This window comes from Thermobia domestica, chromosome 9 (genome assembly GCF_964235325.1).
Source record: "Thermobia domestica chromosome 9, izTheDome1.hap1.1, whole genome shotgun sequence".
Lineage (NCBI taxonomy): Eukaryota > Metazoa > Arthropoda > Insecta > Zygentoma > Lepismatidae > Thermobia > Thermobia domestica.
The window spans coordinates 41,311,356-41,333,621 of NC_137462.1; the positions used below are offsets into that span (position 1 = coordinate 41,311,356).

Sequence of the window (22,266 nt, forward strand, 5' to 3'; positions counted from 1 at the left end):
TTGTTTATGATTTTGAATGGTTGATTAAATTGAACCTAATGTGAATTCAAGTAGAAGTTAGTGCACAGTGATTTCTATTTTTATTTTGTGAGAAATGCACTAAATTGAACGCCATGTTATTTTCAGTACTATAACAGAAGATCTTCAGTATTTCAGGTTGGTCAAAGAAAATAGCAGGCAAGCTGCTGAAATTATTTCAACATTAAAACCTCATAGAAGGATTGTAAGTTCATGAATAAGATAAATTAGTTATTCATATTATTTAGTTAAGAATCAATACTTGGTATTTGATTGTCCGAAGAAATGTAATAGTTATACATTAGATTTTGTTAACTGCTGACAAAGCACACTATGAATTTCCATCTAAAGTTACTAAAGAAACTGATTAGAAACCTCACCTGTGTAAACAACTATAAAAAAATAACAAAGAGAAAGCAAAGGCGTGAGCAAAATTAAGTAAATACCTGAAAACAGATACTGAAGAAATAAATATTGAAGGATATTCCACTAATAAAAAATAAACAAAGAGCAAAGATCAAACACAGTAAATTGAAGACGACAATGACAAAATGATCAGAACATATAAAGAATACAAGATTTAAAAAGAAAATGCTAATAAGAAATTTTATAAAACAAAACAAAAAGACATAACTAATGTCACCATAAATTACTTATAATGGAACTTGGCCAAATGACCAAAAGGAAATACTATGTTGTGTCCTACATACTACTCAATTTCGCACGGAAGATATAGTTAGAAAAATAAGAAAACAGAAAAACAAAATCATGATTATATTCACAGTTGATATAATGATTTAAGAAGAAAATCGAAGAACTATAAAGATAATGTAATTGGACGCTTGGGATAAACATACATAAGAACATAGTCTCCGTATAGGCCAAGAGAACAGTGAAATTCTTATCATTTCAAACAATAAATATCAGCAGAACAAACAAATGAAATTACAAGGGAAATCACTGAAGATGGATTCAGCAATGGAAGATACTTCAAGCAACTGGATTCAGCAATGATGGTAGATAGTCGAATGAGAAAAGGAGCATAGCTAGGAGAAAGGATTTACCAAATGAAATTACGAGTTAAATAATTGAAAGTGGATTCAGCAAAGGAAGATATTTCAAGGACCACCTGGATTCAGCAATATTGGTAGATAGTAGAATAAGAAAAGAAGCGTAGCAAAGAGAAAGGTTTTACCAAAGTGTGAAACCACCACCAGATAATGGTTAAGAACATAAAGTGAAAACATACTTAATTAAAATCCAAGCAACGAAGGTGAAAATCGTTCTGGGAAATACACGAAAAGGTAAAATAAGAAATAAAGTATACAGAAATACAAAGCACCAAGAGAAGTTATAAGAAAGTGTGGGTAAATCTAAGGTACAATGGTATAAACAAGCAGAAATAATAATAGAAGAACGTTCACCTAAGAAATTCTTATACATGAAAATAACAGAGAAATGGCTACAGGGAACTCCAAGGAACAGTTGTCAAAACGAAATACAAAAGTGTGGAAAGAAGGGAAATATAATGGCAAAAGGACTAAAATGAAAAATGATTATTGTAAGCAGTCGTTGACAGCATTTGATTTCCCAAATAACATTTTAGAAATTGCAAACTTCGCATGTGTCCTCTCTTGATACGATAGTTTTTGTACTTTTGGAAGCATCATTGAACAAGACGAAATATTATAATTTACTGAAAATATGATATGTTCGAATCGTATGAAATGATTACTTTATTTCTAGTTTAGCCTCTTTTTAAACTTTTAGAACTTTTATGTATGTATGTTTGTATGGCTCAAAATGGTGTCCATTGTTGCTCGAACTCCAAGTAATACTCAAACATAATAGGAAAATACATTTTCGGATTTTTTTTCTTTTTGTAACTGATTTAATATTTCTAAATTCAATTAATATTTTCTATTTCACACACAATTTATTACAGTTTTTAATTTATTGCTCAAACACCGAAATGAGCAAGAACCTTAATTGCAAACAAAGAAAAACAGAAGAGAATGAAAAGAAGAAGTTATTGAAGGTTCAGAATTTTATAAAAAATAAATACTAAAATATTAAGAAAACAAACTTGCTGTGGAAAGAATTCAATTTTTCCTGGCGACGTGATTTGAGCAAATTTCGGGCTATCAACCAGGTGAAGATATTGACATTCGACGTTTCGATTGCAGGCATTGCATTCAAAACGTCGGATGCCAATACTTTCACCTGGTTGATAGGTCGAAAAGAGTTACTAAAAACTCACTGTGATGTCAACAATAATATGGGTATAAAGGTTTAAATCTATCAAAACAATTGAAGACTACAGGGAAAAAAGGAGGTAAGTTTTATATATATATATATATATATATATATATATATATAACTTTACACAATTTCCCTGTTTTCCACTGTGTTACCTATTTCTTCCCCTGTAGGTGAAGTCTTTAACATTGAATTTCTTGTAACTAACCTTCTTCCTACTGTGAGATTTGGTCCAAGCAAACTACACCTTTCAGGCTACATAATTCTGCTGTTAACTGATTTTCGACCATTTCTTGATTTACCTCCTTTTTCCCCTGTAAGTCTTCATAAACAGGTTTAAGCGTTACTATGACGACAAATCTTCGCATAATGGTATATTGAACCAAAAAGCAAATTAAGAACCATGAAGATTTAAAATATTACACATGAAATGAAATCAGTATAGTTATTGCTTTATTCTTACACATCGATTGAATTGAACTTTAGTCATGAAAAATTTTCAAGTATTGTACAATAAAAATTTTCAAGTGTGTGTACATTTTCTCTAATTGAGGATTTTTTTTTCAAGAAATTAAAATACTTTACCTTTCCTGTATAAGATGACTCGAACGTTTCCGACAAGCTTCTAGGTTCAAAAAGTTTGGTTCCTTCATAAAGCAAAATAGCTTCCTGGTGAACATTATATTTTTCACAAATTCCGAAACCTTTTGCTCGAATCCAGTATGCAGATACTGGTTTATTAGCATTTAGCACAATGTCATATCGCTCTCCTGTATAAAAGAAAATAAAAAAATATGTGAGACAATTACATAACAGAGAAGGTAACCAGTTATAAATGATTATAAATGAACCGCTGTTATACCGTATGAACCTTATGAACTGTTATAAATGAGCCGCTTTCCGTCAAGATATTACCGTTATGATCTGGTGAAAATCATAATTATGATGTGGACAGATGATTTTTCTTTTCAACGCTGAAACTATTGTTCGGAACAAAGTTGCCGAACTCATTAGATCTGCGCTTATGAGCTCACAACTTACGCTTACTCGACTTCACGCTCATGAGGTGAGCGTGAGGTTGAGTGAGCGCGAGTTCTAAATCATGTTGTGAGCATGAGGTCGAGTGAGCGTGATATCGAAAAGATGTTGTGAATGTGGGGTCGAAATTGATGTCGTGAGCGTGAGTTTGAGTGAGGTTAATCTAAAATGGGCATCTTTGATTCGAAAATTCTCAACGCACTGCAAGAGGATCTTCCGATATGGATAGAATATAATATGGATAGAACATTATCAAAAGTCAAGTTGTTTGAGTGAAATCAAAAATAATGATATAGTTTATACATCTTCTTCAAATTACCCAGGGCGATCCACGCGGAGGTTACGGTCTTGAAATATCTCAATCTGGATTTGGAATCTCCAGACTCGATTTAGTACGCAACGTGAATTTTGATCTGATCACGTGACACGGTCAGGTCCTTATGGCAAACCAGATAGGCCTTGATTAGAAATTAATTTAATTTTCTGCATTATTGTGGTATCATCTGACATTAAATGATGGCTTAATAACTTTAAGTTGTCAGAAATACACACAGACCACAACATTGCATAGTATCTTTCATTGTTCCTATTCATTTTGCCAAAACTAAGAGAAAATTAGTATCTGTCTGTTGGAAAAAATCTATCTATTAAGAGAATTATCTTAATGTCTCTTAAGAGAAAATTCCTGTAAAATGATATTTTGCACGGTGGTAAAATGTGCTTACTTATAATAACAGACTTTCATTCTTGATATGCTATATGACCTACGAGATATTACTATCAACTTACCTGGATATATGACAATACTCTTGACGGTAACAGGTTCTACAGAGTTCCCATCGGTTGCTATTATTGTTATCGTGTGATCTTCTACAGAAAACATAATAGGACAATCCAATGATGCTGCATTTATCACACGGAATCTATATCGCTTGCCTGACGATACAGAGAAATTTGCGAAAGGGATTTGAGTTCGTATCCCGGTGTTTGGATCCTACATGAAGTGAGAAAAAAAATAATTTATGAGTAACATTTTTAACTCAAAATATAGCGTGTCCATAAAAGTACTATCACACTTTAAAGTGGTATTACATCGCTTTTATAATCGTATTTAAATGAAATTTGTCACAGTTGGAAAAAAAAGTACTCAAATACTTTTTACTATACCTCATGGACATTTGATGTGGGTCCCACGAGTGGCGATGTAGACATCAAGACGATATTCCCATTCACGCCACGTACGCTCCAACATATCTGATGAAATGGACTGAATGGCAACACTGATACGAACTTGCACTTCCAGGTTTTGAGGTAGTAGGGATGCATAGACACAATCCTTTACGTAACCCCATAAAAAGAAGTCACAGACTGTAAGTCAGGCGACCTCGGCGGCCAATTGTAAAAGACATTATCATAATTTCCCACACGTTCAATCTGTCTTCCTGGAAACCGCTCATTCAGATATTCCCGAACGTGTAAATCAAGGTACCACTTCAAAATTGACGTGTGTATGTAGGAGCCTGATGAGACCTTCGCCTAAAAGCACGCTGAACCTGTACCAGACTGCGTGCTGTGATATTCCAAAACACACCAACTTCATTCTTGTGGGGTCGCCATAACTCCTTAAACCTTATTCTTTAATAACAACGCAACACAACGAAAGGAAATAAATTTACGTTAGCACATTCTGGCGTAACAGTACAGAAACATAAAAGCTTCACAAATGACCTCCAGCAGAAACAGCAACTGCCTGCTAAATATCCAACAATGAACCCATATCGACTAATCACAAAGTAAACATGAGTGAATTTACTTTTTTCTGTGTTTGATCCCGCCCATTGTTGACATGCACAAATATATTTGGATTTTTCTTTCAAACATGACCAATTTCATTTAAATACGATTATCCAAAGCGATGTACTAGCACTTTAAAATATGATAGCAATTTTATGGACATGCTAAATTTTGCACGATTGTTCACACAAAGTTCGCCCCGAACTTCTGTATGTAAGTTCAATGACAGAAGCAAAACTCTGAAACTTAAGTTAATTAACAGCGCTAACGTGTAAGAAATGTAAAATTATTTGGTTGAATGGTCTTGGTTAAAGTTAAAACTAATACTCGCGTATGTGTTATTTAATAAAGTAATAGTTTTCAAGACTTTTATAGTCTCTTGAAGAAACGGTGACAAAGAGTTATAGTTGACGAATATTAATACGTGTATATAAGTGAATATCTGGGTGATGTAATCATTAATATTTATTATTAGTGTGTATGCTATGCCTAATTCTACCTGTAATTCTCAACTTCGCTTCTACTTCAACTCTCTAATTTCCAGTTTTCTTTTGGATTCAAATTGATCAGGGGTGGCTTTAGGATTTTAATTTTGGGTAGACCCGTTGCCTCGTTTATGAGATGCATATACACATTTGATTGATTAATGGCATTAGGAAATTACTTTTGCAGTATTGGTTGATGCTGTTTGTTAAATAATTATCTACCATTAATATAAATGGTGGAAAATATATTTACTCTTTATTGTATCTTTTTTAGCTTTTATATATTTTTCAAAAATTTTGATTAGGCCTGTGCCTACCGGGCCTACCCGCTAAAGCCGCCACTGAAATTGATATAGTTTTTGTTCAGATTTTTGTTTTTTATTTTCTAATGTTGCATCATGAAATCAAATACCTGTATATTATTAACAAAGGGCATACTGTACTATTAGAAAACTTAGCTCTATGCAGTGTTCGAAGTGGTAAAAATGCAGAGGCAATATGTTTTATTAAGATTGTGATTCAACATAGCGGCTATTTAAATATTGTCTTGATCACTGAAAAAACAGAGATGGTATGTCCTCATTACTGAAAAACCAGAGGTGGTATGGCATACCACCGCATACCGTCTCACTTCGACCACTGGCTCTATGTTTTTACCTGATTGTCATTGCTCCTAGTCGTGTCGTTCTTGCTAATGTGTACTGTTCTTGTTATGTTTTACTCATACCTAGTGTTTTACTTTTAGTAGTCATTTTATTTGATTTAAGGAACTTTCACAACTTCGAGTTATCGAGGTTGAATGAATAAAACTTCGAGTTATCGAGGTTGAATAAATAAAACTTTGAGTTATCGAGGTTGAATAAATAACACTTCGAGTTATCGAGGTTGAATAAATAAAACTTCGAGTTATCGAGGTTGAATAAATAAAACTTCGAGTTATCGAGGTTGAATAAATAACACTTCGAGTTATCGAGGTTGAATAAATAAAACTTCGAGTTATAGAGGTTGAATAAACAAAACTTCGAGTTATCCAGATTGAATGAATAAAACTTCGAGTTATATAGGTTAAATGAATAAAACTTCGAGTTATACAGGTTGAATAAATAAAACCTCGAGTTATAGAGGTTGAATAAATAAAACCTCGAGTTATAGAGGTTGAATAAATAAAACTTAGAGTTATAGAGGTTGAATAAATAAAACTTCGAGTTTTCTAGATTGAATAAATAAAACTTCGAGTTATTCAGGCCCTATAGACACTTTTCATAAGGAACGCGGAACCTCGATATCTCGAAATTTTATTGTGGCCACCTTGATAACTCTAAATCAATGTTCGTAGTATGATGCAAATTTCCCTAATATAGGGAAATTTCCTAGGTAAATGTAGGAAAAAGAGATTTATTTTGATAAAACATGAAAATTCAGGGAAATTTTCGCGCTGACTGATTGATTAATATAGATGTTCATATTTTTCTTTGTTCGTCAGACATAAACCAATACAATAGCAATTGTATATGTGTGTGTGTATGTGCCAAAAGAAATATAATTTTTATCCCTTGTTGGTTGGGTTTATTGGTGTATATTTTCTGTAAAAAAAAAAAAAAAAGTTAAGAGAAAGAAAAAATAGAAGCATAAAAGCAAATGTGATTGACACTTTCTTTAATATAGCTAAATTAACCTTATGACGTAACTTCTGTCGTAGGAATCGGACACTGAACAAGATAGGGAAAATTTAATAAAAAAGGGAAAGTTTTGTCAGTCGAGGGAAGTTTTCTTAAGGAAACCTACGAACACTATTCAAACCTTTGATTACTCGAAAAATTCGATAACTCGAGTTTTTATTAATTTCCTTTAGCTTCCAGTTATCGGGGTCCTACTGTAATTAGATTGAAACAATACAGTTTAAGCTACAATTAAGTTGTCACAATATACTTACAGCAGAAATTCACAAATATTAATTTCCAGATCTAAAGAATATGGTTTACGGATATTTGTCCTATTCTCGATTAAAATTAAACTGGAAAAATGCAGTTTTTAAATTGCAATTAAAAGTCTGAGAATAATTTCAAATATACAAGTTGTCTGAATACTATCACCACTTATTGGTATCAAGTAGACAATGTACGTGGGGAAGAAGCAATGTTAACTTATTAGAAATAGAGATATTCACAGACTGAGACGTGTCTTTTTATATAATTAAAGATATGTTTAAATTGTGTAATATCTAGAAATATTCTTAACAACTACGGAAGTATATTGTTAACTATTATGTCTCGAAAAAAAAAATTATCTTTAATTTTTATTGAAATCCTCATTGATGTCTTGTTAGACGATATCCAGTGTTTATCCAGAAATTCCGTCAATTTTTTTAAAGATATAGGCTTAGCAATGAGGTGATGAATAGTGTAATAACCCAAAACCTCTCGTTTGCTCCAAACTAGGCTTCCTCTCTGCTCACTCAGCTTGCTTGCAGCATTGTTAAGACTCCTAACTTCTTATCTAGTTTGCTTCGGAGCTCTGTGATTGTTAAGCCCCCCTCTGCTTGCGTGGAGCATTGGAGATCCTAAAATCCACTCTATTCAGCTTGTTCTGAGCGTTGTTTTGATTTCTAACTTGTCATCTAGTTTGCTTCGGAGCTCTTTGATTCTTAAGTCTACCCTCTGCTTGCGTGGAGCATTGGAGATCCTAAAATCCATTCTGCTCAGCTTGCTCTGGGCGTTGTTTTGATTTCTAACTTGTCATCTAGTTTGCTTCGGAGCTCTGTGATTCTTAAGCATACCCTCTGCTTGCGTGGAGCATTGGATATTCTAAAATCTACTCTATTCAGCTTGCTCTGAGCGTTGTTTTAATTTCTAACTTGTCATCTAGTTTGCTTCGGAGCTCTGTGATTCTTAAGGTCCCCTCTGCTTGCGTGGAGCATTGGGGATCCTAAAATCCACTCTACTCAGCTTGCTTTGAGTGTTGTTTTGATTTCTAACTTGCCATCTAGTTTGCTTCGTAGCTCTGTGCTTCTTAAGCCTCCCTCTGCTTGCGTGGAGCATTGGAGATCCTAAAATCCACTCTGCTCAGCTTGCTCTGGGCGTTGTTTTGATTTCTAACTTGTCATCTAGTTTGCTTCGGAGCTCTGTGATTCTTAAGCCCTCCTCTGCTTGCGTGGAGCATTGGAGATTCTAAAATCCACTCTACTCAGCTTGCTCTGAGCGTTGTTTTGATTTCTAACTTGTCATCTAGTTTGCTTCGGCGCTCTGTGATTCTTAAGTCTACCCTCTGCTTGCGTGGAGCATTGGGAATACTAAAATCCACAATACTCAGCTTGCTAGGAGCGTTATTTCGACTCCTAACTTGTCATCTAGTTTGCTTCGGAGCTCTGTGATTCTTAAGCCCTCCTCTGTTTGCGTGGTGCATTGGGGATCCTAAAATCCACTCTATTCAGCTTGTTCTGAGCGTTGTTTTGATTTCTAACTTGTCATCTAGTTTGCTTCGGAGCTCTTTGATTCTTAAGTCTACCCTCTGCTTGCGTGGAGCATTGGAGATCCTAAAATCCACTCTGCTCAGCTTGCTCTGGGCGTTGTTTTGATTTCTAACTTGTCATCTAGTTTGCTTCGGAGCTCTGTGATACTTAAGCATACCCTCTGCTTGCGTGGAGCATTGGAGATTCTAAAATCTACTCTATTCAGCTTGCTCTGAGTGTTGTTTTAATTTCTAACTTGTCATCTAGTTTGCTTCGGAGCTCTGTGATTCTTAAGGTCCCCTCTGCTTGTGTGGAGCATTGGAGATCCTAAAATCCACTCTACTCAGCTTGCTAGGAGCGTTGTTTTGATTTCTAACTTGTCATCTAGTTTGCTTCGGCGCTCTGTGATTCTTAAGTCTACCCTCTGCTTGCGTGGAGCATTGGGAATACTAAAATCCACAATACTCAGCTTGCTAGGAGCGTTATTTCGAATCCTAACTTGTCATCTAGTTGCTTCGGAGTTCTGTGATTGTTAAGCCCCCTCTGCTTGCGTGGAGCATTGGGAATACTAAAATCCACAATACTCAGCTTGCTAGGAGCGTTATTTCGAATCCTAACTTGTCATCTAGTTGCTTCGGAGCTCTGTGATTGTTAAGCCCCCTCTGTTTGCGTGGTGCATTGGAGATCCTAAAATCCATTCTACCCAGCTTGCTCTGAGCGTTGTTTTGATTTCTAACTTGTCATCTAGTTTGCTTCGGAGCTCTGTGATTCTTAAGGTCCCCTCTGCTTGCGTGGAGCATTGGGGATCCTAAAATCCATTCTACCCAGCTTGCTCTGAGTGTTGTTTTGATTTCTAACTTGTCATCTAGTTTGCTTCGGAGCTCTGTGATTCTTAAGCTTCCCCTCTGCTTGCGTGGAGCATTGAGGATCCTAAAATTCACTCTACTCAGCTTGTTCTGAGCGTTGTTTTGATTTCTAACTTGTCATCTAGTTTGCTTCGGAGCTCTTTGATTCTTAAGTCTACCCCCTGCTTGCGTGGAGCATTGAGAATACTAAAATCCACAATACTCAGCTTGCTAGGAGCGTTATTTCGACTCCTAACTTGTCATCTAGTTGCTTCGGAGCTCTGTGATTGTTAAGCCCCCTCTGTTTGCGTGGTGCATTGGGGATCCTAAAATCCACTCTATTCAGCTTGCTCTGAGCGTTGTTTTGATTTCTAACTTGTCATCTAGTTTGCTTCGGCGCTCTGTGATTCTTAAGGTCCCCTCTGCTTGCGTGGAGCATTGGGGATCCTAAAATCTATTCTACCCAATTTGCTCTGAGTGTTGTTTTGATTTCTAACTTGTCATCTAGTTTGCTTCGGAGCTCTGTGATTCTTAAGCTTCCCCTCTGCTTGCGTGGAGCATTGAGGATCCTAAAATCCACTCTGCTCAGCTTGCTCGGAGCTTTGCGGAGATCCTACCCTAGGCTGCTCGGGACTTGGATCACCTTTCTTAACCCAGTATTAGAGAATTCACATTAAAGTGATATTTATAATATACAGGTTTCGATTGAAAAGTACCTTAACTTTTCCCGCCGCGCGGCTCCCTGGCGTTCGAAAAATGTGAGGGGTGGGGGAAAATGTGCGCGGGACCTTCCTCTTTCAAACGGAACTTGGCCCAGTGTGCTGCGAGCAGCGGTTGAGAAAGCACAGCTGTCCGCGCGAACGTCGTTTTAGTTGTCGGTCACGTTTTTTGAGCGCCGAAAATGGAGTCAAAGATCAACCGCTGCTCGCAGCGCACTAGGCCAAGTTCCGCTTGAAAGAGGAAGGTCCCGCGCACATTTTTCCCCACTCCTAACATTTTTCGAACGACAGGGAGCCGCGCGGCGGGAAAAGTTCCGGTACTTTTCAATCACACCCTGTACTGTTTATTTGGATTTTTCAAATAAAAGTTGGTAGTGGGGAAAACGATTTCGGAGTGTAATTTTACTCTACCTATAACTGCACAAGCAGAACTTTACATTATAGTCTCCCTCTTAGAGTTATTTATTCTCCCTTCCCTTCACCCGAATAAAGCACTGGACGATGCCTGACAGTGAAACACACCTGAACGCCCCTCTCCTAAAGTTATGTAGAAATCTTGTCACTGGTTAAAACTACAGTAAGAAACTAAAAAGATCGTATAAAAAAGACGTAACTAAAATAAAAATCTATTTTTTTCATTATACTATCCCAGCTAGGGGTAGAGGGTAGAAATGGAAGTTAAAAACTTCCTATTCAGTTCAAAATCGAATGACATATTGTTGCGGTACATGATAGATGAAATAAAGGGGAAGGATGACGATCCCAGAAACACAAAAGTAGTTTCTAAACTACAAATAAAGTAACAATTATGTGAGAGCTTGTTAGACTTAACAAATAACACTTGAAATGCTGTGATTTGACCTTATTGCGTAAGAAATATAATACCACACACAATTGATCACCCCATTTCACATAGGAGATCTACATATAACCTGAAATATGACCATCCTTAACATAAAAAAAAGCTCTTCAACCTTCTAATGTTAAATGATAATTAACGACGCTAGTGGAGAGAGACTTAACACCTTCCACAAGGAAACTACAAATGATTCTCTGTGACGTTGAAACGTTAACCTGATTAAGTTCTAATTAAGTTATACATTGAACTTTCAGCAACTTTAGTTCCTGCTTGCTAAGTGCTTTTGGGTTTGAGGGCGTTATTGACAAAAAAGAAAAAAAAAAGAACTGAGATTTTCTTTACCTTAAACTTTCCTCTTCCATTAATGAGAAGAGAGACAGGTGTTATTTCATCCTGAACATCGCGTAAATGGCCGTATCCTTCTGTCAACAACGTATGCATCCATGGAGACAGGAGGAGAACGTGTTCTTTGAGGTCCAAGTCATAAAGCTTAGTCGTAGTATCCTTGGAACTAGGTTGCCTCACAATAATTGCTCCAAAGATGCCATCCATTTGTTGGGTACCTTTCAGCATAACAGAATAACAACAGTGTTAAAGAAATCAAAGTATGGATATGCATAATCATTATATTATATTATATATATATATATATATATATATATATATATATATATATATATATATATATATATATATATATATATATATATATATATCAGCGTTTCCCAACCGGTGTGCCGCAAGGAAATGAGAACAAAATTATGAATTATATAGCAACCAAATTACAAGACAGGAAAAATGTGTATTTGTATTTCACATTACTATGAACCTCTACAATGGAAAAAATACTGTAATTGTAAAATATTATTGTATATACATACAGTACATTACTACCAGGCCCGTATCCAGGGGGGTCTAGGGGTGCCGGCCCCCCCTAAATTTTTACTGGCCCCCTCTAAAATTTTCACGGTAGGTTTGCAAATGAACTATAATATGGAATGAACTAATATTTTTGGATCGCCCCCCCCCCTAACTTCCACCGGGCCCACCCTAAATTTTCGAGCTGGCTACGGGCCTGATTACTACTACACATATTATATTTCGAAAACAGAATTTTATTAATATTTAAAAATTGTGACATATATTAACCATGTTAATAAATTATAAGTTTCACACCGTATTACTTGTCTGTACATTTTTAATGTTCAAAAAAAGTATTTATCATCATTGTTATAACCATTATTGATTCTTTATTGTTACAGGTTATATCGTAATTTGAAATTTTAAAATCTCATTCTACCCTTTCGACAAAGCAAGCCCTCATACAAATTACCTCCATCTGTTTTAAAAGTACAAGAGATTTGTTTGTTCGTTTGTTATTTAGTGATCTTCCTTAGTGAAAGGTTGGATACAGTTTTCAAAAAGAAACTGTATTTTTAAAAGCCTGATTCCTATATTTCATTGGAATTGTTTTGTATTTTTTGAATTAGAATGAAAAATAATTAAAATGATTTACGATGGGGGGGAATACCAGTGATCGAGCTTTTTACTCTGTGAGAAGGAGATCAGTAATCACAGAAAAAAAATTACGACGGTATTTTCTATTTACTACTACTAATAATAATAATATCTATGAGTGTGCCGCGAGAATTCAATTTACACCCGTAGTGTGCCGCAAGTTGAAAAGGGTTGGGAAACGCTTATATATAATGAATATGGCCAAGTATATATATAGGGTGGCCCATAATTATTTGATTTATATGATGTTTGAAATATTGCGGTAAAGGAAATAACAACATAGCTTGAGCTTAAAATGGAACCCAAACACACTACTCTCATATCTTTCCTTACAAGACTTTTAATCACTGTTCTCCATGATGCACCATCCAAATTGGTACATGAATGGAAACGAAGAGTAATGTTGTAACAAGCAGCTTACAGACCCATACTGGTACCCTGTGGAACTCTTTTGTTTAGCTCCCCACAGTCTGGCTAAATTGCGCATGTGATGTTGATACACTCTGTCCTTTAAAAAAATCCCGTAAGTAAAAAGGAAGTGATGTCAAATCGGAAGACCGACTTGGCCACTGCGCAGACCCATGTATACCGATCCAGCAGTTCGGGAATGTTTTGCTCAGCTCTGCCATCCTGTGTGGCATACACTAACGGTTCTATGTCCAATGACTGTTATCCTCACTCTCAGGCTACAAAGTGTTGCCGTATTGAAGCTTTTTTGCACACAGTGTTGCCTATATATATATATTCTTTTAAAAAAAATTATCGATACATTATCTTAAGCGGAAACGGTACCTACGAAATCTTTATTTCTTAGTTCATTGATTTGTGTTGGGGTGGTTTCTCAATCTGGAAGTCGAGACTCCTAAGGGAGTCACATGAGGAATACTTGGATTGGGGTCGCGATGGAAGATGAAAAAGATAAGTGTAATTAGGATCTAGTAACGAAAAAAAAAACATTTCTAAAGATTATTTTGGTAGACATATTTTTTCATATTTATTTGTCAAATACATTAAAGATTATCAAACAAATAAAGAATCGTAAAAAAAATGAAATTAAGAAGGGATAAAGTTGGTGGAAAATTTCGGAAAGGGATTGGTTTCGTCTGACACTTTGTTATTCTTTGCAGAGTCAGTATTAGTCACGTAGCTTATAACAAACGAGAAATTAGTTATGGGAGTCACTGGCAAGAGGATGTGATGAAAAGAGGGTTCGTGATACGAAATAGATCGAGAGGTCCTGGTGTAGACTATAGACACTTAACATCAAATGATAAAACTAATATCTGTATTGATACCGGCGAAATCGGTGACTGTTTTCACACACCTTTGAGGTTATACTTGATTGATTGATATGTTGGTTGGTTAATTGGTCGATTCTTGGGGAATTGAATGATTGATTGATTGATCAGTTGGTTGTTGATTGATTGATTGACTGGCTTAGGATTAATGCCCATTAACGTCAAGGCAAGATTATGTTCCAGCTAAATGAACGATAATGATATTCACTGTTTAGCAATGTTGAGTGCTTATGCCATCTCTATATTTTAGCTCATTGGTTTATATGAGGAATTATTTTTTTCTTTTTAAACCGACTTCAAAAAGAAAGAGAAGAAAAGATTCTCAGTTCGACTCCTTTATATATGTTATGTCTACGTTCATGCATAACTTCGACATAGGTGCACAAATTTTCATCATTCTTTTTTCTTCGAAAGAGCATTCTTTCTTCATGATGTCACGTAAACTATAAAAGTCACGGAATTCGAGTCATGGTCTTCGGAGTTAGATCACGAAATTTCTCAATGGTTGACAGTGTTCATACCATAATCATATGTGTATGATGCAGATATGTTCATCCTTGCGAGGGTGGCCCTCTCGAGAGTATCCTCACTCACAAATTCCCTCACCCATAATGACACGAGGTCGAGAACAAATTCCCAACACGAGGGCCAGGGCAACAGACAACTCTCTTCGCGAAGGCTAGGACAAATTTCCAAAACAACTGTTAATGCGAGGCCGAGGGTGCGCGAGGGCGATGGATAACTCACTTTGCGTGGGAGAGAAGAAGTTTCCAGCACGAGGGCAAGGGTGAGGTGAACGAGGGCCAACTGCCACTGCGAGGACGAGGGTGAGTGAGGTCAGAGTAAAATGAACATCTATGGTACCATCACACATAACTTCGACAGAGATATACCGATTTGATTATTCTTTGTTGTTTGAAAGAAATATTCTATCCATGTGGTCCCATCTACACTTCATAAGGATCTAACAGTAATCTTCAGAGCTAAATTATGAAACTGTGCACTATCTGACAGTGTTAATATCGTAATTAACCGGCTTCATTGTGTGCATATTTACATATAACTTCAATATAGATATGTTTCGTAGGCTGGCTCACTTTATAGGAAGTTAGTACGCTACCTTTAGTTTAGGTATCTAACCAAGCTACTGAGTAACGAACAAGCAGAACAATTAAACAAACTTAAAAGAAACATAACCAACTTCAAGAACGCACTAAAAAACCAGAAAATATAATATTTTGTAAAAAAAACTTATCTGACTTCAACGAAATCTCTAAAAAGTAGAAAATAATAAAACCGTTAAAAAGTAGAAAATAATACAAGTTCTAAAAGCAGAAAATAATAATGATGATTAAGCGTTTAAAACCAGAAAATAATTTACCACTATCATTTAAATAAATTTTGAAGTCTGTGACAAGCCAAACATACGAATATCTAATATAAAATTAGCTTATACCTAATATACAATGATAATTTTATGAGGCATTAATTTGTTTTGTTTGGCTTGCAACAGACCTCAAAAATTTGTGTAGATAGTAGTAATGAATTACTTTCTGCTTTTAAGATTATTATTATTATTATTATTATTATTATTATTATTATTATTATTATTATTATTATTATTATTATTATTATTATTATTATTATTTTATTATCTACTTTTTAATGGTTTTATTATTTTCTACTTTTAGCGCTTTTATTGTTTTCTACTTTTTAACAATGTTTCCGAAGCTGGTTGATACTTTTTAATTATCTTTGAAATTAACTGGAATTTTAATTATGTGCATATACTGATTTCTTCTTTAAGTCTGATTAAAGTTATTTGCTTTTTTTAAATTGAATTTGCATTATATACTCATATAAATTTAGAATATTATTCAAACTAAATTTGATTATTAAATATTAAAATTACATGGAAGAAAATTTTAATTTTTCACTATGTAAACGTCATTAAAACAGATTTTAAGAAGACATTAGTAAATTTTCAGTTCACTTGAAAGAAAGAAAAAAAATAGTTTCCCATATAAATCAATGGTGGTGGCCCTGCATAATCGCTAACGCTTTCGCCTTTGATGGGAGAGGCCCCGGGTTCGATTTTCGGCAGGCACATTCGGTCGAAACACTATAAGAGCTTTTTCAGACCAGTCATCCTGAGTGAGGTTTTCCTGGTTTTTTCTGATTAACACCAGAGAAATACCAGAATGGTATCTAACATACAAGTTCCAGAGCCCTTCCTTCCTTCGCCTTTCTTGGATATGTTATTGTCGAAGGACGTCATCCCTCATACGTAACGGACTAACATAGTCATATAGTATACTGAAAGCCCAAATATCTAATTTTCAATACTAATAAATCCATGGACTAAGAAATAAAAATAGCGCAGTAATTCAACACCATTAAGACCCATTTAAAACTAGAACTAATACTAATAACAACAAACTTCATTTTTCAGACAGTTTGATTATTAATTTTCACACTGCGATTGAAAGTTGGTTATCATTCAAATTGACCTACAAATTCAGTAATTACATTATTGTATTTCCTCCAAAACTAGGTATTGATCTTTTAAGGTAGAGACTCGAGTTCGTGTGGGACTGGCGTTGTTCGAATCAAATGTTAAAAGTGTTTCCATATCAGGGGTAAAAGTGAGGGGGAATGCGGGAGTACGTCGTACCCCCACCTCCAGAAAACATGTACGGCGTCCTCTCAGTTCCTTAGGTGGGCAGAGCAATGGGCAAAGATAGACAGGGGGAAGGCAGCGTGTCGTCATGCCACTACCTACCGTCCCCTAACCTTTGCAGATCCACTTTTGCCTCTAGTCCATATCTGAAAAGGGTCGGTGACGATAAGAACATTAAATTTATAGATAACAAACGAATTAAACTTTTTTCCCATTTTTTATTATATTAAAAGGAAACTTTAATTATCAAATTTGTTAAAACTATATCATCACGTTTAGACTACTTTGTTGATTGAAATCATTCTTCGTTTGATGATAAATGATCACTTGAGGCAAGTGACTACAATCTGATCTCTTTTTAAAGAGATACACGGAATGGGGAGACCACATAATAATAATAATAATAATAATAATAATAATAATAATAATAATAATAATTTGTAAATATTTTGTGTAATATAATATTTTGTAAAAAAAAAACTTATCTGACTTCAACGAAAGCTCTAAAAAGTAGAAAATAATAAAAGAGTTAAAAAGTAGAAAATAATACAAGTTCTAAAAGCAGAAAATAATAATGATGATTAAGCGTTTAAAACCAGAAAATAATTTACCACTATCATTTAAATAAATTTTGAAGTCTGTGACAAGCCAAACATACGAATATCTAATATAAAATTAGCTTATACCTAATATACAATGATAATTTTATGAGGCATTAATTTGTTTTGTTTGGCTTGCAACAGATCTCAAAAATTTGTGTAGATAGTAGTAATGAATTACTTTCTGCTTTTAAGATTATTATTATTATTATTATTATTATTATTATTATTATTATTATTATTATTATTATTATTATTATTATTATTATTATTATTATTATTATTTTATTATCTACTTTTTAATGGTTTTATTATTTTCTACTTTTAGCGCTTTTATTGTTTTCTACTTTTTAACAATGTTTCCGAAGCTGGTTGATACTTTTTAATTATCTTTGAAATTAACTGGAATTTTAATTATGTGCATATACTGATTTCTTCTTTAAGTCTGATTAAAGTTATTTGCTTTTTTTAAATTGAATTTGCATTATATACTCATATAAATTTAGAATATTATTCAAACTAAATTTGATTATTAAATATTAAAATTACATGGAAGAAAATTTTAAATTTTCACTATGTAAACGGCATTAAAACAGATTTTAAGAAGACATTAGTAAATTTTCAGTTCACTTGAAAGAAAGAAAAAAAATAGTTTCCCATATAAATCAATGGTGGTGGCCCTGCATAATCGCTAACGCTTTCGCCTTTGATGGGAGAGGCCCCGGGTTCGATTTTCGGCAGGCACATTCGGTCGAAACACTATAAGAGCTTTTTCAGGCCAGTCATCCTGAGTGAGGTTTTCCTGGTTTTTTCTGATTAACACCAGAGAAATACCAGAATGGTATCTAACATACAAGTTCCAGGGCCCTTCCTTCCTTCGCCTTTCTTGGATAGGTTATTGTCGAAGGACGTCATCCCTCATACGTAACGGACTAACATAGTCATATAGTATACTGAAAGCCCAAATATCTAATTTTCAATACTAATAAATCCATGGACTAAGAAATAAAAATAGCGCAGTAATTCAACACCATTAAGACCCATTTAAAACTAGAACTAATACTAATAACAACAAACTTCATTTTTCAGACAGTTTGATTATTAATTTTCACACTGCGATTGAAAGTTGGTTATCATTCAAAGTGACCTACAAATTCAGTAATTACATTATTGTATTTCCTCCAAAACTAGGTATTGATCTTTTAAGGTAGAGACTCGAGTTCGTGTGGGACTGGCGTTGTTCGAATCAAATGTTAAAAGTGTTTCCATATCAGGGGTAAAAGTGAGGGGGAATGCGGGAGTACGTCGTACCCCCACCTCCAGAAAACATGTACGGCGTCCTCTCAGTTCCTTAGGTGGGCAGAGCAATGGGCAAAGATAGACAGGGGGAAGGCAGCGTGTCGTCATGCCACTACCTACCGTCCCCTAACCTTTGCAGATCCACTTTTGCCTCTAGTCCATATCTGAAAAGGGTCGGTGACGATAAGAACATTAAATTTATAGATAACAAACGAATCAAACTTTTTTCCCATTTTTTATTATATTAAAAGGAAACTTTAATTATCAAATTTGTTAAAACTATATCATCACGTTTAGACTACTTTGTTGATTGAAATCATTCTTCGTTTGATGATAAATGATCACTTGAGGCAAGTGACTACAATCTGATCTCTTTTTAAAGAGATACACGGAATTGGGAGACCACATAATAATAATAATAATAATAATAATAATAATAATAATAATAATAATAATAATAATAATAATAATAATAATAATTATTATTATTATTATTATTATTATTATTATTATTATTATTATTATTATTATTATTATTATTATTATTATTATTATTATTATTACATTTTTCTTCTGAAATTCTGGTATAAAGGCATGAATTTGGCATATCGAGTGTTCTAAAAATGGCGCCCACAGATTACAGAACAATATTCTACAAGTCAAAATAAAGCGAAAAAAAATATATAATTATTTAGTACATGCCTTTCGGATCCTCGTCTGGAGACGCGAATTGTATTATGTGGCAACCTCGCACACAAAGAACCATGCAATAGGTTTACCAATCTATCAAATAGTTACATCGATTCTTTCTAGATGGGAGTTCAAAGCGAGAAATATTGACATTAGCACAACTTATTTGTTAGCGTAATAATAGTCGATGTAATTAATTTATGAGTTTGTAGAGCAATGTTAATGGTTCCAACTTAATCTACGACCGTTGCCACGTAGTGACATTTTTGGTTCTTCGTAGCGGCTCCGGAGGGTATAACAATATATAGCATTTTCCCTTTAATTTGTTCTGTAGAGCTTCTTCGTGGCTAAGCGGTTAGCGTGCGCGGGTTCGATTCCCGGCGGGAGCTCATCTGGTTCGGATTCCGCGTTAATCAGTAGGTCCACGTCTCACATAGCCTCGCTTTTGAACGGGACGTTAAACTCAAAACCAACTCATGAGGCCGCGGTGGCCAATAGTAGAGCGTTCACCTCTGGTGCTTGGAGTCCCGGGTTCGATCCCAGTCCCCGCCAAGTGAACTTTGTGGTGGACATAAAGTGGTGGACCGTGTGCGAGGGTTTCCTCGGGATTCGCCCGTTTCCTCCCACTTTCTTCATTCCACCATTTCACTCATTTCTCATAATCACCGTATTCTTTAGCCTAACCGGCATAATCGTGGGACGTGAAACTCAAAGATTTCCTTTCAAAATCAACTCAACTCATTTGATCTGTAGAACAGCACTCTGTTGTTCCTGGGCGCCATTTTAGACCACCCAATATAGGACCTTCTTTTTAGATACAGAGAATATGATTTGACCAAAATAAATCAATTTTAATACATAATAATGTTACAATTTCTGCAATATAGATGTATCAATCAGTGCCTCCATCAGCCACATATGATGAAGACAGTAATAAGAAAAAATACGAATATGTGATTCACTATCTCGAATTCAACATGACGGTATATGAGAAGAGGGAGAAAGAAATTTTCAACATTTGTCTTTGTCAAAATTTTCACGCACAAACTACTCTGGGGATCGCAACTGTTTCTTTGTATCATGACATGTCATTAAACAAATTTAAGTTCGTATTGAAATAATCGAATTTGTGAATCATTATGATTTTTGGTACGATGACAGAGTCAGACTTCCGTATTTCTATTTTTTAAAATTCCGTTTCGTAAGGAGAAAGGAGTTATTCCACTATTATACATGTTTCTTTTGAAACGTCGTATATGAATGCATGAAATTTGGTATATAGAACCATTTGCTACTTGAGGATACGAAAATATCATTCACTTACATAAATTCTGAAAACAAAAGCATAGAAAGACAAAATCCATGGTGATTGGAACAAAGGGATCGGTGTCAAATATAGGAGAGAAGACAATGGAACAAGTGACTAGTTTTCGATACCTGGGGAGTAATATTAGTGATGATACGAGATGCGAACGTGAAATAAAATCAAGGATAGGAATGGAGAAAGAAGCCTTTAAGAGGAGGGTCATTCCATGTCAAATCACCTAATTTTAAAACATGACCGTCTCAGATTCTCTTCAAAATTTTTTCATACATTAATACCAATGGAATTGTGCTAAATTAATTTTTTCCGATTTTTTGAATGAGAAATGGGCCGGGGAGAAATTTTTGAAAAATATGAATTTTGCTTCAATTTCACTTTCCGACACTCAGCATCATGGAACTAAAATTACCATAAATTCCTTATTTTAAAAGTTATTAATCTTATCCAGGTGTCAAATGAAAGCTTAATTTTTGCTCTTTCAGTACATCGTAAATAATCTTGCAAAAGGTTACAGCATCAAACATTAATGGGCATACAAAGCATTTTTTTTTAACAAATTGTGCTGTTGCTCAAAAGTTACAACTATGAAACTTTTGAAACTTTTTTGTACAAATCATCATTTTTCGGCCAGTAGAATATAGAAGGCCCAGAGCGATTCATGAATTGCACTCTGACGTACAAAAATAATAATTACAAAAATACCAAAAGCACTCTATTTTTTAACTATACCATGTATGTATTAAGATAATTCTATTACAAAAGTCTCAAAAGTTTTACATTTGTGACTTACGAGCAATGACATAATTTCTAACGAAGCTTAAAACTGTATATTTCCGAACACATAAAAAAAAAACGAAAATACCCAAAGCACCCTATTTATTTTTTAACCATACGATGTATGTGCTAACAAGTAAGATAATTCTATTTAGAAAGTTTCAGAAGCTTCATAGTTGTAACTTACGAGCAATGACATAATTTCTAACAAAACTTAAAACTGTATATTTCCGTACACAAAAAATATAATAATTACAAAAATACAAAAAAAGCACCCTCTTTATTTTTTAACCATACCATGTACGTGTTAAGATGAATGTACAAAAAAGTTTCAAAAGTTTCATAGCTGTAACTTTTGAGCAACGGCAGAATTTGTAAACACCCTAAAAATTTGCTTTGTATGCCCATTAATGTTTGACAGTGAATCCTTTTGCAAGGTTACTTAAGATCTACTGAAAGAGCAAAAATTAAGCTTTCATTTGACACCTGGATGAGCCCAATAACTTCAGAAATAAGAAAGTTATGGTAATTTAGTTCCATGATGCTGAGTGCCAAAAAGTGAAATTGATGAAAAATTCACATTTTTCAAAAAAATTTTCCCCGGCACATTTCTCATCCA

General features: G+C 34.6%; 1 protein-coding gene across 1 annotated transcript in view; it reads right to left on the reverse strand.

Annotated features, from left to right (window-relative positions):
• LOC145694599 (multicopper oxidase 3-like) overlaps window positions 1-22,266 on the reverse strand; it is a 183,101-nt gene that overhangs the window by 36,060 nt on the left and 124,775 nt on the right. Inside the window, exons 5-7 of the mRNA XM_081770971.1 lie at window positions 11,808-12,028; window positions 4,105-4,309; window positions 2,863-3,047 (exon numbers count right to left, since the gene is read on the reverse strand). Of these exons, the coding sequence (XP_081627097.1) occupies window positions 2,863-3,047; window positions 4,105-4,309; window positions 11,808-12,028 (611 nt within the window). The remainder of the gene's footprint in view (window positions 1-2,862; window positions 3,048-4,104; window positions 4,310-11,807; window positions 12,029-22,266) is intronic.